Consider the following 19593-nt stretch of genomic DNA (forward strand, 5'->3'; position numbering starts at 1 on the left):
TAGGGTTTCCAAGGAAAGGCTGGTGGATTCGAACTGCTGACCTTTTGCTTCACAGCCCAGCTGTTAACCACAGTGCCACCACAGCTCCTGGTAAGGTAGAACAGAAGCAAAAAAGAGGAAAACCCTCTATGAGATGGATTGACACACTGTCTGTAATAATGGGGTCAAATATAGCAGTGATTGTGAGGATAGTGCAGGACTGTTTTGTTCTGCTGTACATCGGGTCACTATGAGTTGGAACCAACTTGATGGCACCTAACAACAATAAAACAAGCTAGACTGAGTATATGGAATGTGGTTTGTTAAGGAAAAAAAGAAGTAATTTGCTCTTAAGGAAGAGAGACTTGTTGTTCCAGAATGAGAAAAAGGGACGCTTAAGACAAAACCTAAATAGAAAAAAAAAAAAAAGCTAGCCAAGAATTGATGAGTTCATTTACGAAATTGCTAAATAGCTTTGGTAATTGTTGGGTTGCTCTTACTACAGGGTAATACAAGGTTATGACAAAAACAGAAGGCTAAACTGAATACCAAGAGAATAATAAGAGAGAAGTCAAAGGACTCCTCCAAAAAGAGAGGAGATCTTTAAGGATATCAAAAAATAGGATAAATAAGGTGGACATTGGTGGGGTTAAGACAGGGAAAATGTTGTCTTAATATAGTTATCAGAAATTGGGTGGATCCTCAACACTAAAGAACCATAAACAAGTCCTCTCTATTGTAGAGAAATTTTTAAAAAGACAAAAGCTAAAAATTACAATGAGACATATCTGAAATTTCCTGGGGAAATCTCTCCACCCCTAGCCAGAAACTTAACTTTATATCCATATCAATGAATTGATTGGGTTGAACTGAGATTTTGTGATTTCCAAAACCACTTAATAAAATCTTAAAAAAGGCTAAGGTTAGATTGAAAAAATATGAGAAAAGATTGATAAAACAAAGGTAAAAGTTTGGAACCAACTTTATTTCAACAGTAATTATGTTTTGTGGTATATAGCCTTCAAGATAATTTTCAAAGATCTTTAAGAAACTTACTGATAGTAAGTTTAGTTAATTAATGGATATTCATTAGAATTTAAATTTATGTACTTTTTACTTTTTATTTTATATGCCATAGAAAGAGAATATATATTTGCGTCTGCTAATAAATGTGTTGGAGCCCTGGTGACGCAATGGTTAAGGGCTATACCTGCTAACCAAAAAGTCAGCAGTTCGAATCCACCAGCCATTCCTTGGAAACCCTGTGGGGCAGTTCTACTCTGTCCTATAAGGTCACTATGAGTCGGAATCGACTCGAAGGGCAATGGTTTTTTTTTTTTAATGAATGTGTTCATTTTTTTGCCACTTTAATATGTTGTACTATAACAGCTGTGATAAAGATAGCAAGCTTAAGGTTCATGAAAAAAAGGGAATTTATTTGATATAGTCAAAGTTTTTATGTGTCGTGGCTAAAGTTTGGTAGGTTAATTCATGAGATTTTTAAGAGCTTTACTAACAAATAGTACATAAAGCTAAAATTTGGTTTTCTCTTTGACAAAATTTAAAAAATTTTCTTTTATTACTGGGTTAAATGTTGTAAGGATTAACTTCTGTGTGACCTACCTGGAAGGCAAAGTTTCAGTGTCCCATTAGAATAAGTTCCTGAGTTCATGTTAAAAACCAAGACTTATGGCTTTTGAAAAAGCTAACAATTTTACTTTTAAAAAATTTTGTCACTTTGGTTAAATAGATATCCATCTGAGTGACCTACGATAACCTCCTGCGAACTTTTGAAACTTTGCAGAAAGCCACCAAAGACATGTCCTCTCTTTGTAAGGAGGAAAGTGCTAAAAATAAGGCTTATTTAATGTGTTGTGAGTTACATGAAGTGTACCCATGACCCTGAATTAACTCAAGGGCAACCAACAACAACAAAATGGAAATATTTTCACTTATGTGATTGCCATGGAAGCTGACTTTTTCAAGTGTCACTAACAATTAGTGATTATATTAGTTTCCTAGGAATAGATTAAAGAAGATTGATGGCAAATAGGAGTCATTTTCTTGAACAGACTGAGGTTTTTAAGAAAAACATCACAAATTCTGGAACAGAAAAAAATAGGAATTTATTCTCTGTATCTATATCTTTTTATACTTCAGTGTAATGTATTGTTGTTGTTGTTAAGTGCTGTCAAGTCAGTTCCGACTCATAGCGACATATGTACAACAGAACGAAATACTGCACAGTCCTGCGCGAGGCTCACAATCGTTGTTATGCTTGAGCCCATTGATGCAACCACTGTGTCAATCCATCTTGCTGAGGGTCTTCCTCTTTTTCACTGACCCTCTACTTTACCAAGCATGATGTCCTTCTCCAGGGACTAAACCCTCCTGATAACATGTCCAAAGTATGTAAGACGTAGTCTTGCCATCTTTGCTTCTAAGGAGCATTCTGGATGTCCTTCTTCCAAGACAGATTTGTTCATTCTTTTGGCAGTCCGCGGTATATTCAATATTCTTTGCTAACACCACAGTTCAAAGGTGTCAGTTCTTCTTTGGTCTTCCTTATTCATTGTCCAGTGTAATGTATAACACATAATATTTAAAGCATTGATTTTGATAAATAGGAATGTTTCATTATAACATGACTTTTATAATAGACAAAAGGATGTATTTAGCATAACAAAGCAAAATGTGGATTTTATTTTTTCACTTGTCAACTATATTTTCTTGCAATGACTGTGAAGAAATAAATTTAAATTTTAGACTATTTTAATCTCAGTTTTGGCTGAAACTGTTTGGGCAGATGCTATGGATTTGCTCATTCGGCTTCCACTCTCACCTCCTTCTCTTGGGCGTTGCTATATTAAAAGATTTGGAAAATTAAAAACCATTACTCAAACTCCCTTGCAGCTAGGGTTCCAGATATAACTTAGGCTCAAACGGATTAATATGAGACTGAAATTTGGAACTGAGTTGAGAGGGGAAAACGGCATCCATTTTGCTGATATATATGTTGGCCTAGACGGAATGGGTCTGGAGCCAGAAGCTGCGCTGGCAGTTTCCTGATTTAAACAGTTTTCTGATTCTTCAGGTTCCTGACTGTGGCAAGAGTAGTAGTCCCCGTAGTGACTGCATCCAGTGGTGTGGCTTTGCAAGGCATTCCCAGAAGCTCTGAGTAGGATCTAATTCTGTAAACCGTTTAATATGGTATATATATGAAACCCCTTTCTACTTAAGATAGGTATATTGGATTTTGTTGTTTGCACCTGAACCTGGACAGATACAGGTCCCAAGAAAATAGGTGTCATATTCTAGAGTGAGGTGGGAGACCGTTGTGCAGGACTTACAAACAGTGTGTTTAAAACCTTTTTATTGCCTTTAATCTCTCACCCACAGCAAGGGTACAAAATTGTGGGAAGTTTCAGATTACTCGTTGCTGTTGAGTCGATTCTGATTCATAGCAACCCTATAGAACAGGAGTAAAAATGCCTTATAGGCTTTCCAAGGCTATAAATCTTTACAGAAGCAGACTGTCACATCTTTCTTCTGCGCAACGACTAATGGGTTCAAACTACCAACCTTTCGGTTAGCTGTGGAGCACTTGACCACTGAGCCACAGTGCTCCTAGTTTGAGATTAGAGGTGGATTTATGGAGATAGTTGTTGGTGTGCTGTGACACTCCCCTCCCCGAGAAAGTGTATATCTGCTCCTGACTTCACCCACAGGGAGAAGTGCTTCAAGATCACAACTTGAAGAGCTTAGTATGTGTCGCCTACAATATAAGAGACATAATGGACAGATGATTAACTCCGGTGTGAGAACTATAGAGAGCAGAGACTGCAGTTGGCTAGGTGCTTTGATCATGGAGTGAAGGGGAGGTGTCTACACGGGTACACACCAGAACTCCATGAGTTTGTTGGGGTGAATGAGTTGGATGAGTGTTTTCCATGGAACATACGTTGTGCTGCACATAGGTGAGAGAGCCAGCATGGGCTCTCTTAGATCCTGTCCCAAAGGGTTGCCTCGAGGCAGAGGGACCTCATGGAAGGAAGCTAGAGGTGGACTGCAAGATCTCTGGAGACTGAAGGAGTCAGAAGCAACCAGCCAGATAAAAGGTGATGCAATTTCTTGTGTCAAGAAAACTGCAGGTGAGAGACCAGGGTACTCTGAAGAACTCACGACAGTGCCCGATGAAGGAAAGTCAGCTTTAAACCGAGCGACCATCGTAGCAGTACCCATCAGGTAAGACCTTCCCTGCTTCCTTGCACGTCTCCCTTCCACTGCTCCAATCTTGGAGGCATCAGAAGCTGCAGCTGTAGGATGGAGATGGCGAAGTAAAGAGATCAACCGGTCTGTCCCTCTGAGGTGTCATACTCTAGAGGATTTGAGAAAGAAGCTTTAATTTTAAACAGCCCTTTTCCTTACACTAATACTGAACTGAAGCTAGTTTTGCAACAGGCCTTTTACTACATGTACTTAAAAATGACCAGAAAAGTGGTGGGTCTTGTGTAGATTGCATCCAAAGGACAGAGGAGAGTCAGGCAGAGGAAGTCAGGCAGGCAGTAGGGGAATGGATAGGAGGTACTTTGGAATTACACTTTGTGAGTTCCGATTGTTCTATTTAACGCAAAAATGTATTGCCATTTCCCCAACAGCCACATGAAAAGATGCTCAAGGTCATTAGCCATTAGGGAAATGCAAATCAAAACCACACTGAGATAGCATCTCACCCTACTTTGAATGGCAATGATCAAAAAAAATGGAAAACAACAGGTGTTGGTGAGGTTGTGGAGAAACTGGAACCCTCATACATTGCTGGTGGGGATGTAAAAGGGTATAGGCACCATGGAAAACAGTTTGCAGTTCCCCAGAAAGTTAAATATAAAACTACCGTATGACCCAGCAATTCCAATCCTAGGTATATACCCCAAAGAAGTAAAAGCAGGAACTCAAATAGAAACCTGTACACCAATCAATATTCATTGCAACACTTTTCACAATAGCCAAAATGTAGAAACAACCAAAATGTCCATCAACAGATGAACAGATAAACAAAACATGGTATAGACATACAATGGACTATTACTCAGCCATCCAGAGAAATGAAGTCCTGATACATGCCACAATATGGGTGAACCTTAAAAACATTACAATGAGCAAAATAAGTCAGTGGCAAAAGAATAAATACTGTATGATCTCACTTATATGAAATAAGGAAATATATAAAAACCAAAGATTATTAATGGTTACGGAGGGAGAGAAGAAGGGGGAAAGGGGAGTTTTTGTTTGGAGAGCGCTGAGTTTATGTTAATGATGGTGCAATAATTTTGGAAAATGATAGGGTTGATGGATGTCCAACATGAAGAGTGTAATCAGTGTCACTGAATTATACGTGTAGAAGTTGTTGAATTGGCAAATGTTTTATGTATATTTTCACCACAATAAGAAAAATTGAATTATTTTAAGAACCTGTTGCCCTTCCCTTGATCTCTGATAAACGTCCAATTTTGCTTAGTTTTGCCTATTATAAAAGTTATGTTACAATAACAAGTTCCCATTTATCAAAAACAATAAGCATTATGTGTTATGTATTACATGGAAAGTATAAAAAGATATAGATGCAGAGAATAAATTGCTTATTACTTCCCACAGGTCTCCTTCCACCCCAGCTCTCAAGCTTTCCCACTCATTACCCTTTTCCTCCCCGACCCGTCTGTCAGTTTGTCTTACTGGGGTGGCTTGCGTGTTACTGTGATGCTGGAAACTGTGCCACCAGTTTTTCAGATACCAGCAGGGTCACCCATGGTGGACTGGTGTCAGCTGAGCTTCCAGACTAAGACAGACTAAGACCATTTTCTTCTCTCTGGGTCAGAGAGGGGCTGGCAGAGATCTCATAAAATGAGTTTAAAGTGTTTATTTACCACTGAACAGAAAGTGAAATATGAATGTTTGTTAGGGTCTGTCTTATTTTCCTAGTGCTGCTGGAACAGAAATACCACAAGTGAGTGGCTTTAACACACAGAAATTTATTTTCTCACAATTTAGGAAGGTAGAAGTCAGAATTCAGGGTGCTAGCTCTAAGGGAAGGCTTTCTCTCTCTCCTGACTCTAGGGGAAAGTTCTTGTCTCTTTTCCGCTTCTGTTCCTGGGTTTCTTGGGGATTCCACATGGCTTGGCATCTATCTTCCCCAATCTGTGCTTCTTTTCTTCTGTTCCTAAGCGGCTCCTTTTATATCTCAGAAGCGATTGGTTTAAGACATACCCTACACTGTTATGGCTTCATTAACATGACAAAGAAAAACCCTATTCCCAAATGGGATTACATCTACAGGTACAGGCGTTAGTATTTACAACATGTATTTTTGGTGGACGCAGCGGGGTGGGGAAGGCAAGTCTATCAGCTCCTGAAAGAATGAGGCTGTTGTTTCTCAGGGTGTGTCTTGTGCTGGGGACATCTTAGAAGGCTCCCTCACCTGAGGAGAGAGAGAAATTGAAATGGACAGTATTGAAAATGGTCCCCTTCAGGCCAGGATTGATTCTATGCTCCCTCTTCTGAAGAAAAGCCTGAATTGAGAAGCAGCAAAAGCCTCACTCTGCCCCTCCCCATCTCCAGGTCTATCCCATCCCTTTGAACCCAGCCTAGTTCTATTCACGTGAGGAACAGAGTTTAATTCTCCTGGAATCCAGATTTCTGGGGTCCATGGAGTTGGGGTGGCTGACCCAGGTCATTGCCCTGAAATCTTCTTTGAGCCTTGACCCTTGACAAAACTGATTTCCTAGAGTCACCTTTGAGTCAAAAAATAGCCTAGTAGTAACTTAGTAACGATCGTTTTGCCTTAGGCACTGGGCTCTTGTGGAGAATTACCTATGTGCCTGGCCTTTCTTTGGAGGTGCCACAGGGTGGAGTAAAACCTCCAACCTTTGGGTTAGCAGCCAAGAGTGTAAACTGTTAGCACCACCCAGGGACTCATTAGCCACATTAGCCCATCATTTTCTCCAATTACTGGATAGAAAGAATCTGCAGCTGACATTAAAAATCTGCTGCATGAAACTAATCATGTTCAAGTTTATTTTATAATACACTTGATACAGTCTTTATTCAATAGTGTGGGCTCAGTCATTCTTAATTATTTCCCTTGTCTTCATTAAGACTTGAGTTAAAGAATCCAGCAGATATCGATTGAAAGATTCAGACCTGGTGGGCTCAAGCCATCTGTTGGTGCCTGCAGTGGGCAAAATTGGTCAAGTATAATAAATTCAGTGCTTTATTCCTCTGAACTCAATAAATACAAAGAAATCCCAAGTATTGGAAACATCAGATGTCACAGGAGGGAAAAATCTAATGACGGGGTGGGAGTTTACTGAGGCTAGGAAAGGACGAGGGACTTATCCAAGGTCCCTGAGTATGTTCAGGGCACAGTGAACAAAAATCCAGGCCATCGCCCTTCCATTACCCTACCAGGGCCCCACTTCCCTTCACAACAGGTTGAGGTTTTAGTTATTCAGAGCGTGTTACTAAAACCAAATGAAGAACGTGTCCCTGAGTAGAGGTCATGGGAGTCCTCACTTGATGCATAAATCATTTGTAACCAGCCCATTAGTTATTGAGTACAACCAAAAAACCAAATCCATTGCCATCAAGTCAACTCTGACTCATGATGACACTTTATGACAGAGTCGAACTGCCCCATAGTGTTTCTAAGGAGAAGCTGATGGATTCGAACCACCAACCTTTTGGTTAGCAGCCATAGTTCTTAACCACTGTGCCACTAGGGCTAGTTACTGAGTATCACTGGATGTTTCTAAAGTACTGGAGAATTATTTTATTCTACCACCTGCGTTCACTATGTTCACTACAGTCCTACCTACAACACTAGTGTTTTGCTTGTTTGACTCTTGATTTACAGATATTATGAAGTTCAACTTAAGCCCAGCCCTGTCCTAATATTCACACAGTTCACATTAGTAGGAACTGAAAGAGCAGTGTCCTGTGCTGGTGGAGGCCTCTCTGGATCACTAAACTGCAAGGAAGAGCTTTATTCAAAGGCTTGAGGCAAAAGTATTGGACTGTACTTCCCAGCTCTACCTCCCCATGTGAGCAAACAGACTTGCTAGTAAAGGCAGAGGTCAAATTATAGATGCCCCTATAAGAAGAAGAAGCAACTGAAGGCCAGAGAGAAGTCCTTCATTTTACTCTCTAATACCTATTCCTCCTCTGTACTTTTTCAATCCCTTGAGAAAGCGGACAGCTTTTTATTGACTGAGCTGGGCCTATTTCACAGATTCACAGGACCGTGAAATCAGATGGGTCTCCTAGGCCCCAGTGCCTCACTTCTCTGCTAAATGACATCCTAACTTTACCTCTTGGAGCCTCTGTGTCTTTACTGTGAAACAGAACACTTGGTTCGAAGGGGGATTAGCAAGTTAAATGCTTGGCACATAGTAGAGGTTCTGTTACTGGGTTCCTGCCTCTCTGCTTCCCTGCCACAGTGTGAAGGATGTTGGAGATCACCTAGTCCAAAATCCTTGTCTTACAGTGAGAAAACTGAGGCCCAGAGAAGAGCCATGACCTTCTCAAAGTCACAAAGCAAAAGGGTAGAGAACCTAGGAGTCCTAATTTGGGGTCTAGAACTTTTCCCATTGCTTCACATTGTCTCTCCAAAACAACCCCTCATGACAGAAGGGACCCCACCCATGGGCTCTGGCTGAGGATGTCAGCTCAGCAAAGCCCCTTCCCTGGGTGGGGTTTCCCTGTTGCTCACCATCACAGTGAACCAGCCAAATCTGATCGTGCAAGATGACGGGGTCCTGAGGAGAAGGGTCTATCACACACTGGTACAGTCCCTCATCCTGCTTCTGCAGCCCTGCCACCGTGACCTTCACAAAAGCTTCCGTGGGAAAATCCTCCAGCGGATACCTTCCAGCCTGGGCTCGGTTTATGTCTGTGTTTCTGGTCTCCGTGCACAGGGGGGCCCTAGCTCCTCACCCACTGCCAGGCCTTCAGGCTGGAGGCATATTTCATGATCGTGTAAGGACAGACCTTGACTAGTTGTTTCTTTTCTATTAGGCACACTTTCTTCTCCATTATGCTTACTGCTTGGAACCCTGGAATGAAGATTCAAGGTGGTGTCACTGATCAAATGATCAGATGCTTTTCCTGCCACCCCTGCACCCCCCAGCCTCAGGCTGCATAGCAGCCACAAGACCACAGGTCAACAGGAGTACTAGCTTCATCAAACATTTAGGAGACATCTAGGATTTCTGTAAATTATTTTGAAATGAAGGTCTACATCCTCTTCTTAGTGTGCCCTCTCCCCCACCCTCCCTGCCTCCCTCTCGAGACATATTTTGAGCCATTTCAAAATGATTATATATATATATATGTGCATCAGCAAACCATTCCACAACAAGGTAGTATTTCATTCTGTTGTACATAGGGTCACAATGAGTCAGAACCAACTCAACGGCTCCTTACAACAACAACATACATCAGCAATATGTACACACATATGAAGAAATTAAGACAAAATATTAACCACGGTTGAATCTAGGTGATGAATTTATAGTGGCTATTCTTTCTATGGAGCCCTGGTGGCACGTGGTTAAGAGCTCGGCTGCTAACCAAAAGGTCGGCAGTTCAAATCCATCAGCCACTCCTTGGAAACCCTATGGGGCAGTTCTGCTCTGTTCTGTAGGGTCACTATGAGTCAGAATCAACTCGATGGCAATGAGTTTGGACATTCTTTCTATATTTTTGTAGATTGAAAAGTTTTCCTAGTACAAAGCTAAAAAAGAACTCCATCAGTTTTACCATCTGTTTTCTACTCTACTTGTGGTTCCCCGGAGAAGACCCTTGCTTCCTAGAACACTGTCCTTTGTATTAACTCCTGGTGTCCCCAAGTTGAATGCTCTTCTCACCTATTTTCATCCCATTCAGTCCCAGAGAGGAGTCATCTGAACAGTTCCAGCTGGCACTAATCTCTTTCTATTCTCAATACCCTTGATCGCCCTACATCTGGTTACATCATCATCATAATCACTACCATCACCACAACTATCATCATCATCCACCATTATAACTCTTACTGAACACTTACTATGTGCTAGATACTGAGCCAAGAACTTCATATCAATCTGTTGTTTAAGGCTTATGACAACCTTCTTAAGTAGGGACCATTTGATTCATATTTAGAAATGAGAAAACTGAGGCTCAGAGAGGATAAACGAGTTTCTCAAGGTCACACATGTAGAGAGTAGCCAAGAGAGGATTTGAATCCAACTCTGTCTGATTCCTGAACCCTAAACCTCTTCTGTATACTCTTCTCTGTGCCCTGCTATAGTGACTTCCACTGAATATTTGTCCTCATGTTGCTGATTCAAACCCACACAGAGATGCCTCAGAAGCAAGGCATGGTAATCTGATTCTGAAGGGTCACAGCCATAAAAACCCTACGGATTGCAGTTCTACTCTGCCATCTACTCTGAATCGATTCCACAGCAACAAGTTCCCCTCGGCTGTCTACCTCCCTGTCCCTGGTGCCTTCTCCACCAGCTTCCCTGCCTCTCCTTACCTGAGACATACAGCAGCAACAACAGCAGCCGTGACCACTTCCAGAGCCCTGTTGTCCCCATTCTATCCAGCTTCTGGACTCTCTGTCTGCTGGCCATCCCAGAGCCTCTCCGAGCTGTTAGAGGACTCGGGCCCTCATAGATGTTAATCGTCTTCCCTGAGTGGCTCTACTGTTACTTTGCAACTGAGAAGCCTGAGGGAAATGTGATGAAAGGAAGTAGCTTAGGAAAACTCAGAAGGCAAAGACGAAAGAGCACTGCTCTTGTGACACCTTCCTTCCTGTCTTCCTTATTTCACAGTCCCATTGGGAAACAGTAGTGCTACATTCTCCACCACAGCCAGGATGGAATTCTTGCCCCAACCTTTCACACCTACTCACCTGATCTCCCATCTCTGCTCCACTTCCTGCCTCAGGTCACCAAGACAGTTATATCCTTGGCACTGACCACTCCATCCCTCCCATTCTTCTCCCTTCTGGAACGATGCTTGTCTGCCTGGAAGGCCCTGTTTAAGCCTCATGATGACCTGCTTTCTTTAATTGTCCTCTACACCAGGGGCACTCAAACACAGGCATGCTGCTTAGTCTCTCAAGATGCTTAGTAAATGTGCACATGCCCAGGCTCCACACTCAAAGTGTCTAATTTTGTAGGTCTGGTAAAGGGCCCAGGAATCTGCATTTTTACAAGCAGCCTATGGGATTATGAGACAAGTGGTCACAATAGATCCTGGATGCAAAAGCTCTGATTAGGTCAAATGGGTCCTGAGGCATTCTTCAGTTCTCTTGTCTGTGTACCAGGTGTGTGCTTCCCTGAGCCACCCAGTCCAGGTGTAGACATGGAGACCAGGACTATTATATTAACAGGAGTCACTATCACTGACTAAAGTCCTACTATGTGCCAGGTGCTTGGTGTGATTGATTTCATTTAATCCAATCAACATTGACAGGTTGTATAATGGTTGCCATATTTGGTTCTCAGACATCACGCGTCATTTCCATTTTGAAGACAAGCCCCAATGTGTAGGACTCTCTAGGATGCAGAGCCCACTTCCCCTCCTATTGAGGATGGAGGCAGATAATCCTCCCGCCCCTTCCTCTTGGCTGTGATGGTGCAGGCATGTGATTTTACCTAGGCTTGGCCAAATACAGGATTCTGCCCAGGATTCTAGATCCTGAAAGTGTGACGTAAGATGCAGAGCCACTTGAGGGTGAGTCACACAGAGGCAATGTGTGTCTACCCTTGGGAAATATAGGATGAAATTGGCCTTAGCCATTGCTCAGTTGGAGTCCCTGGGTGGTGCAAAGCGTTAGTGTGCTTGGCTACTAACTGAAGAGGTTGGCAGTTCTAATCCACCAGGCCTTGGAAAAAAGGCCTGGCAATCTACTTCCAAAAAGCCAGCCATTGAAAACTCTATGGAGCACAGTTCTACTCTGACACACATGGGTCACCATGAGTCAGTCAACTCAAGGGCAACTGGTATTGCTGAATTGGAATTGAAGTTTCCACCATCCTTCCCCACTATGGGAACCCTTCTCCTTTAGAACCAGAAGAGGTTTAAGCACAGGAAAATTCTGATTTAAATCTGTTGACATTTACAAGACAGGTGAGCCTAGACTCCAATCTCAAGGTAGGGGGGCACTAGAGAGAGCATAGGAGCTGAAAGGAGCGTTCTATGGGAAAATTGAGAGGGGAGAAGACAGGTGGAGTGGGGAACTAGGAGTACACATGGGGTGAAATCCTCCAGAAGCCTAAATGGCAAGATCTTGACACCCCACCATTCCTGCCCCTTCTGTGACGCAAGGAAAAGCAGCATACATACATATGTAGGCAGAACTCTTGGTTATTCTATTCTATATGACTTTGGGGTGCTTAATCTTCAGTAAAGGAACTCTCTAGTTTTAGGTCCTGGCCAATAAGTGGTGACATGTTAACTGTATTGTTCCAGTCACATTCTTCTCTGTCTTCACGGTGTTGTTTTGAGGATCCAGTGATAAAATGCACAGAGGCATGTCTGATATTATCTATTGACCCTACCCTATAGATCCCCCAATGCCATCCTTCCAGTATTTTTCCAAACCAAAAGTCCAAACAAAGTCGATTTTGCCTCAAGGTGACCCCATTTTTGTCTCAGTAGAACTGCGCTGCATAGGGTTTTCAACATCTGATTTTTCAGATTTAGATACCTAAGCTTTTATTCTGAGGTGCTTCAGGGTGGATTCAACCTCCAACCTTTCCAGTTAGTAGCTGAGCATTTAACCATTGCACCACTCAGAGACTCCTGAAAACCCAACTGCCATCGAGTCAGTTCTGAATCATGGCAATCCTATGTATGTCAGAGTAGAACTGTTTTCCATAGGGTTATCAATTTTCAGAACATTCAGGTTGACTCTGGTTCTCTACAAAACATAGGTTTTTCCCCCAGTGTGTCTTTATCTTCTCCTCATTCCACGGCTTACCACACCCCTTTCTGGGAAGGCCACTCCAGAAAGGCCCAGATGAAGGGAGGAACCCAGGTGCCTGATTCTAAAGGAAAGGAAGGCCCAGGTGCCAAGAGAGCAGGATGTTTCTGCAGTGCGAGCCTGACCATGTCAGGTCAATATGTTATGGTCCAGGGCAAGAACCAGGGACAGAATTATCAACTGTGCCCACAGCACCTCAAGATCCCCCACAAGACAGCAACAGTGAAAGGCATTGGACTCTGTCTTTATTGAGTGCGAACACTGAGCCACCAGTGGAATGAAGGGCCAGGGCATGGTTGGGTGCACCTTCTCTTTGGAGAGTGCATAGCACACATCGAAGTTTGCAGTGAAATTAGGGCATAGGCAGGATCTGGAAGGTAGTATCCTGGATCTTAGAAACAACCTGTGATTCCAGGTTCAGTCCATGTCCTTGTCCCCTACTCCACCCATATCCTCAATCCACACATAGTCTTCTTCAGGCACAACTGCCAGATGTATGCTAATGGAGGTCAGAAGTCATTCTCATTGGTTCATGGAGCTATAGTGCAGCTGACCTCTGTGTGACAACAAGTAGGACAGTGAAGACCAGACTCTTGCTCAGGATTCCACACACCACAAGAGTGACAATGCTGAACACAGAGACCCTGTAGGGGACAGAGGTGATTTAATGCTTTTGCTGAGAATGAGGCTGCCTCACACGAGTATTTACAAAATCCTCTCATGCCCCTTTCTCCTCTTCTTAGATCCTTCCAGCACTTCCCCATACTGACTGGCCCTGGGGCTATGTCTCATTAGCTTAAACTGCTGATTAGAAATACAGTTAGTAGGGGGAATAGGGTCCATGTGCAGCAGAGGCACTGCGGGAACCTGTTGCGATTTCGACTCATAGCAGCCCTATAGGACGGAGTAGAACTGCCCAACAGGGTTTCTGAGGAGTAGCTGGTAGATTTGAACTACCAACCGAGCTCTTAACCACGGTGCCACCAGGAATCCCACTGAGGGAAAGGGCCAGACTAATCTCTCAACCTCGTTGCCATGCTGAAAGCAAGTGTGGTTGCAGGAGACAGGAAACCTCGTTTCTCTTCACAGGACCAACACTTACTTCCTGGAATATTTACTTCACCTCTTTAGCCTCATTCTCCTCATCTTTCAACTGAGAAAATTTCAATCCTAGCCAATATCTCACATCTGGAATTTTTTGAGATGTTAGCTGTTTCTAAAAGTACTCTGCAAAAGTCAATAGACGCAAGAAAGAAATACAAATGAGTAGGGAAATGAGGCAAGTCCAGCAGTTCTGGAAACAGTTAACAAAAGTCATTTAAATGAGACATTCGCACAAAAAGAGAAATATGTACCAATGGCACAAATAGAATCAATGGCAGAAATATATCTAATGTTATGTAACAATTTAACATCTAAGGAAATAGTCCCCCTATTGGGTAAAGCAGGCATCCGAGTGGCACAAACTGTCAAGTGCTCTGCTACTAGCCAAAAGGCTAGTAGTTGGAACACACCCAGCGGTGACTTGAAAGATAGGCTTGGCGATCTGCTTCTGAAAGGTCACAGCCCTGAAGACCCTATGGAATAGTTCTACTCTGCACACGTGGGGTTGCCATAAGTCCATAACCACCTCCTCCCCATGTCTCTCAGGCCACAGACCGGCCTAATCCCATCTGAGTCCCTCACCCATTTTCATGCTTGGGGCTTCTGGGGGGTGCCCACTCCCACAAACCAGCACCTCTGTCTCTGTGAGAGAGGCTGCACTCAGGCTGCCCGACCCACTGAAGTGCCTGGGAATTCATACCCCCCTGGAGCCTCTCTTATCCAATGACTGAGAAAGTGGGACGATAAATACTCCATCTCACCCATCCCTGATCCAGACAACTCCAGTGTCCAAAGCTCCCCTGCAGGACTGAGCCAAAGTTACCTTCCAGGACTTGTCTTGATGCGGCCCCTTGCTTGGTTTGCTTTGCTTCTCACTTTCACGTCTCTCCTTTTTTTTTTTTTTTTTTTTTTTTGCCTGGAAGTACTTCCTGAATGGCTTTCACAGGACTTTTCTCTCAGGGTCTGTTTCTAAGGAGCCCACCCAAGACAGGGTGATAGTGGCTTCCGAGGCCTCCTCTGAGGTGCCTCACCACGTCCAGGCTGGCTTCTCAGCTCTTCCATCACCTGAGCAAACAGCGCCCTGTGTTGTATTCCCTTTTTCCAAACAGCTGGAGTGGCTTCTGTTTTCCTGACTGGACTCTGACTGAGAGAATAGTTAGTATCAGGTAATGTATACATGGAGCCCTGGTGATGCAGTGGTTGAGAGATCGGCTGCTAACAAAAAGCTGGGCAGTTCAAATCCACCAGCCGCTCCTCGAAAACCCTTTGGGGCAGTTCTACTCTGCCCTATAGGGTCACTATGAGTTGGATCAACTTAATGACAATGGATTTGATTTTCTTCTGGAATGTATACAGAATTGTTGAAGGCTCTTATAGGAACGTGGGGAAAGGTCAATTTTCATATTGAAAAATAAAAGAAGTGAATGAAGAAAAATGTTCACTCTCATTACATGAACATCCATTTTATTTCTTCCATAAATACTTCATGAGCACCTTCTATGTATCAGGCACTTAGGTAGTCAAGTGAAACAATGTTTAGGGAAAGAAGGCACTGCCTGTACCCCCATGGGGCTCACAGTCCACAGTAATAGAGAACTGAAGCAGGTACCAGTTCACGTCTATTACAACACGAATATTTTTTTAATATCAAACCAGGTAGGCAAGCCTGCAGTGACTGCTTCACTAGGCATCAGGGATCACACTGTAAGCAGTATCCGATCTTTTGGAAGATCATTTAGCAATATGGATACAAAATTCACTGACATCGAGTCAATTCCAACTCATAGCGACCTATAGGACAGAGTAGAACTGCCCCATAGTGTTTCCAAGGAGCACCTGGTGGATTCAAACCTCTGACCTTTCGGTTAGCAGTCGTAGCTCTTAATCATTACGCCACCAGGGTCTCCTAACATGGATACAGAACCATATAAATGTTCAGATTCTCTTCCATTCCTGGGAATTTATTTAGAATGAACCATTTCAAAACAGAAAAATTTTCAAAAATATGTTCCTACCAGAGTTATCAGTATTATAAAGGAAAAAAAATTAAAAAATGAAAACAAACTCATTGTCTAAAAACAGGAAAATGATTGTATAAATCATAGCTTTTCAGTTGATAGAAAAGTATGCATTCATTGAAACTACAGTTATAAAGATTAGGTAGCAACATCAAAGAATAGTGATAGAAGGAAAGAATAGTAAAATGTTTATAATTAGAATTATGGCTATGTTAAAATATGTATGTTGTTGTGTGCTATTGAGTTGATTCTGACTCGTAGTTATCATACAGGACAAAGTAGAACTGCCCCATAGGGTTTCCTAGGCTGTAATCTTTACGGAAGCAAATCTCCCGGTCTTTACTCCTGCGGAGCCACTGGTGGGTTCCAACCATCCACCTTTCCATAGCAGCCAAGCATTTAATCATTGCGCCACCAGGGCTCCTTAAGATATGCATACATGCAAATAAAGAAAGAAGAAAATATGGAGGAAAAAACGTGTTAGATTGGTGGGAATATGGAAGGATGGGAATGAGAGAAGAATATGAAAGAATTTTTCTTTCTCTTATTTCAACTTTCAATGAAAAACACATTTTTAGATTAATCAGCACGTATTAATAAACTGTAATGGGGGTGCATGCTTAGTGAATGGTTCTTAACTCTGCCTCCACATTGCAGTATCTTGGCAATCTTCTAAAAATTATTGATGGCTAGCTCCCACCTCCTGAAAATCTGATTTATTGGGGCCCAAGCATCAATATTAAAAAAAAAAAAAAAAAGGAAAGCAAAACCAAATACTCCAGGTAATTCTAACATGTAGTTTCTGGGGAGAGCTGTTGGGCTAGATTCTCTATTCCAGCTCTGGTGTTCTAGTATCTCTACAGGTCGGATGAGGAAACTGAAGCCAGACAGGGTTGAAGACTTGCACAAAGTCACACAAAAGTTAGTCTGGTTGGCACTGGAATCCAGGGTCCCTCATTTAGAGTGATCTTTTTGCTAGACAATCAGGGCCCTAGGGGTGGCTGAGGCCCATTGCAGTCCACCAAAGATGCCATTTCCTTATGCCCACTCCTCTGCTGTGCACTGACACCCCGAGGGGAGCTGGGAGAGTTGCCATCTCCCTGAGAGCCTCCTCCTCACACTGCCACCACCTCCTTCCTTCCCTGGGCATTTCCAGCCCAGACTGAGGTGGATTCAAGTCTGCTCCTGCTCTCCACCCTCCCCTACTCCTCAGGGGCCCATCTTCTCAACACGCGGATGGGGAGCAAAGGGCTCTGGGTCCAGCCAGGGGCACAGAGGCCTGCAAACCATACCTGGTGACATCCCCCACATTTGTGAAGTTGTTTCTGAGACCAGGAGAGGAGAAAATGGCAGTTGACGTGGACAGTGGTTTGGTAACAGTCCTGGGCCTAAGAAGGGGGGTTCTCGGGGTCATGGTGGCGGTGGTCAAAGGAAGCGTGGTTGTCTCCACCAAGGTCTGGATGGGATTCTTGTTCAAGACAGTAGTACCTGAAGAATCTGCAGGAAGACACAATTATAGGAGAAATATCAACCCTGGAGCTAAGCAGCAGCAGACATGGTGGTGAAGGGAAGGAGAGAGTTGTGAGTAAGGTGGGGAATGCTGAGTTCAACCCAGGATTGTAGCCTTGATGACCCAGCTCTAGTCAGTCCTTCTTCAGGAAGACTTGTTGGCATCTCTGGCCCACCAGCACCTTCCCCTTGCTGGCCTCAAGAAGAATGGCTCTTTCTCCTCCAACTAGAGGTTCTGTCTATTTTTGGAGGAGGAAAGAGCTGACTGTGTTTTACTGGAAATGCAAGTCATACTGTATCACTAGCGTGGACATTTCTCTTAAAAGTGATTTAACCTGCTGACTTCTTACCCTCAATCCACAAGGACTAGTCACTAGACTGTAAACTTGGTAAGGAAAGGGACATTGTCCTTTTCACCACCGTAATCTAAGCATAAGCAATAGTGTCTGGTATCTGGTAGGTACTCAAACAATGGGACGGATGGATGGATGGATGGATGGATGCATGGATGCATGGATGCATGGATAGATGCGTAGATGCATGGATGAATAGGTGGATAGACAGATGGATGAATGGATGGATGGATATGTGGAACTAAGGAAGGATATGAAGATGACCATTCAGGAAGCAGTTTTTTTTTTACTAGGACCAAAGAAATAGGATGAGGTCAACCTGGGTCAAAGACAGACAGAGAGATGGAAGGAAGGAAGAAAAGAAAGAAGGAAAGACGTGCCTCATGGCAGAAGGGACCCTACCTATAGGCTCTGGCTGAGGAGGTCAGCTCTGCAAAGCCCCTTCCCTGGGTGGGGTGTCCCTGCTGCTCACCATCACAGTGAACAAGCCGAATCCGATCATGCAGGATGACGGGGTCCCGAGGAGACAGGTCAATCACACACTGGTACAGCCCCTTGTCCTGCCTCTGCAGCCCTGTCACCGTGACCTTCACAACGGCTTCCGTGGGAAAATCCTCCAGCAGGTACCTTCCAGCCTGGGCTTGATTTATGTCTGTGTTTCTGGTCTTCGTGCGTACCAGCGTCTCAGGGGGGCCCTGGCTCCTCACCCGCTGCCAGGCCTTCAGGCTGGAGGCATATTTCATGATGTTGTAAGGACAGATCTCCGTTAGGTTGTTTCCTTCTATTAGGCACACTTTCTTCTCCATTATGCTTACTGCTTGGAACCCTAGAATGAGGATTCAAGGTGGTGTCACTGATCAAACGCTTTTCGCTTTTCCCGCCACTCCAGCACCCCAGCCTCAGGCTGCATAGCAGCCACAAGACCACAGGTCAAGAGGAGTACTAGCTTCATCAAACATTTAGGAGACATTAGGATTTCTGTAAATTATTTTAAAATGAATGTCTAAATCCTTCCTATGCCCTCTCCCTCAGCCTCCCTGCCTCTCCTTACTTGAGATATTTTAAGCCACTTCAAAATAATTATATATGTATATATCAACAATACACACATATGAAGCAAATAAAACAAAATATTAATCATGGTTGAATCTAAGTGATGAATTTATAGTGGCTATTCTTTCTATATTTTTGTAGGTTGGAAAGTTTTCATAGTACAAAGCTAAAAAAGAACTCTATCAGTTTTACCACCTGTTTTCTGCTCTACTTGTGGTTCTGCAGAGAAATTCCTTGCTTCCTAAAACACTGTCTTTTCTATTATCTCTTAGTGTCCCCAAGTTGAATTCTCTTCCCACCCATTTTCATCCCATTTAGTCCCAAGGGGAGTCACCTGAACAGTTCCAGCTGGCACAAATCTCTTTCTATTTTCACCTCTCAATACCATTGATCACCCTACACATGGTCACATCATTGTCATAATCGCCACCACCACCATCATCATCATCCACCGTTATAACTTTTACTGAACACTTACTATGCTAGATACTGAGCCAAGAGCTTCATATCAATCTGCTGTTTAATTCTTATGACAGCCTTCTTAAGT

The 19593-nt window shown here is 43.2% G+C and overlaps 1 protein-coding gene across 11 annotated transcripts in view; it reads right to left on the reverse strand.

Annotated features, from left to right (window-relative positions):
- Positions 1–2463: 2463 nt before the first annotated feature.
- The window catches only part of TREM1 (triggering receptor expressed on myeloid cells 1), a 28146-nt gene continuing 11016 nt past the window's right edge, over positions 2464–19593 (reverse strand). For 7 of the 11 annotated variants that reach the window (XM_023734186.1, XM_023734184.1, XM_023734182.1 and 4 more), the window contains 3 exons: positions 18466–18819; positions 17424–17628; positions 15004–15257 (listed from right to left, as the gene is read on the reverse strand). In XM_023734186.1, the coding sequence (XP_023589954.1) occupies positions 15083–15257; positions 17424–17628; positions 18466–18819 (734 nt within the window). In that variant the 3' untranslated portion in view covers positions 15004–15082. Of the gene's footprint in view, positions 4358–6224; positions 6455–10552; positions 10745–13237; positions 13654–15003; positions 15258–17423; positions 17629–18465; positions 18820–19593 lie in introns of those variants that run through there. The other 4 variants (XR_002824580.1, XM_023734191.1, XM_023734192.1 and 1 more) reach the window with 4 other exon arrangements.

This window comes from Trichechus manatus, unplaced genomic scaffold (genome assembly GCF_000243295.1).
Source record: "Trichechus manatus latirostris isolate Lorelei unplaced genomic scaffold, TriManLat1.0 scaffold00065, whole genome shotgun sequence".
In the NCBI taxonomy this organism is placed as follows: Eukaryota; Metazoa; Chordata; class Mammalia; order Sirenia; family Trichechidae; genus Trichechus; species Trichechus manatus.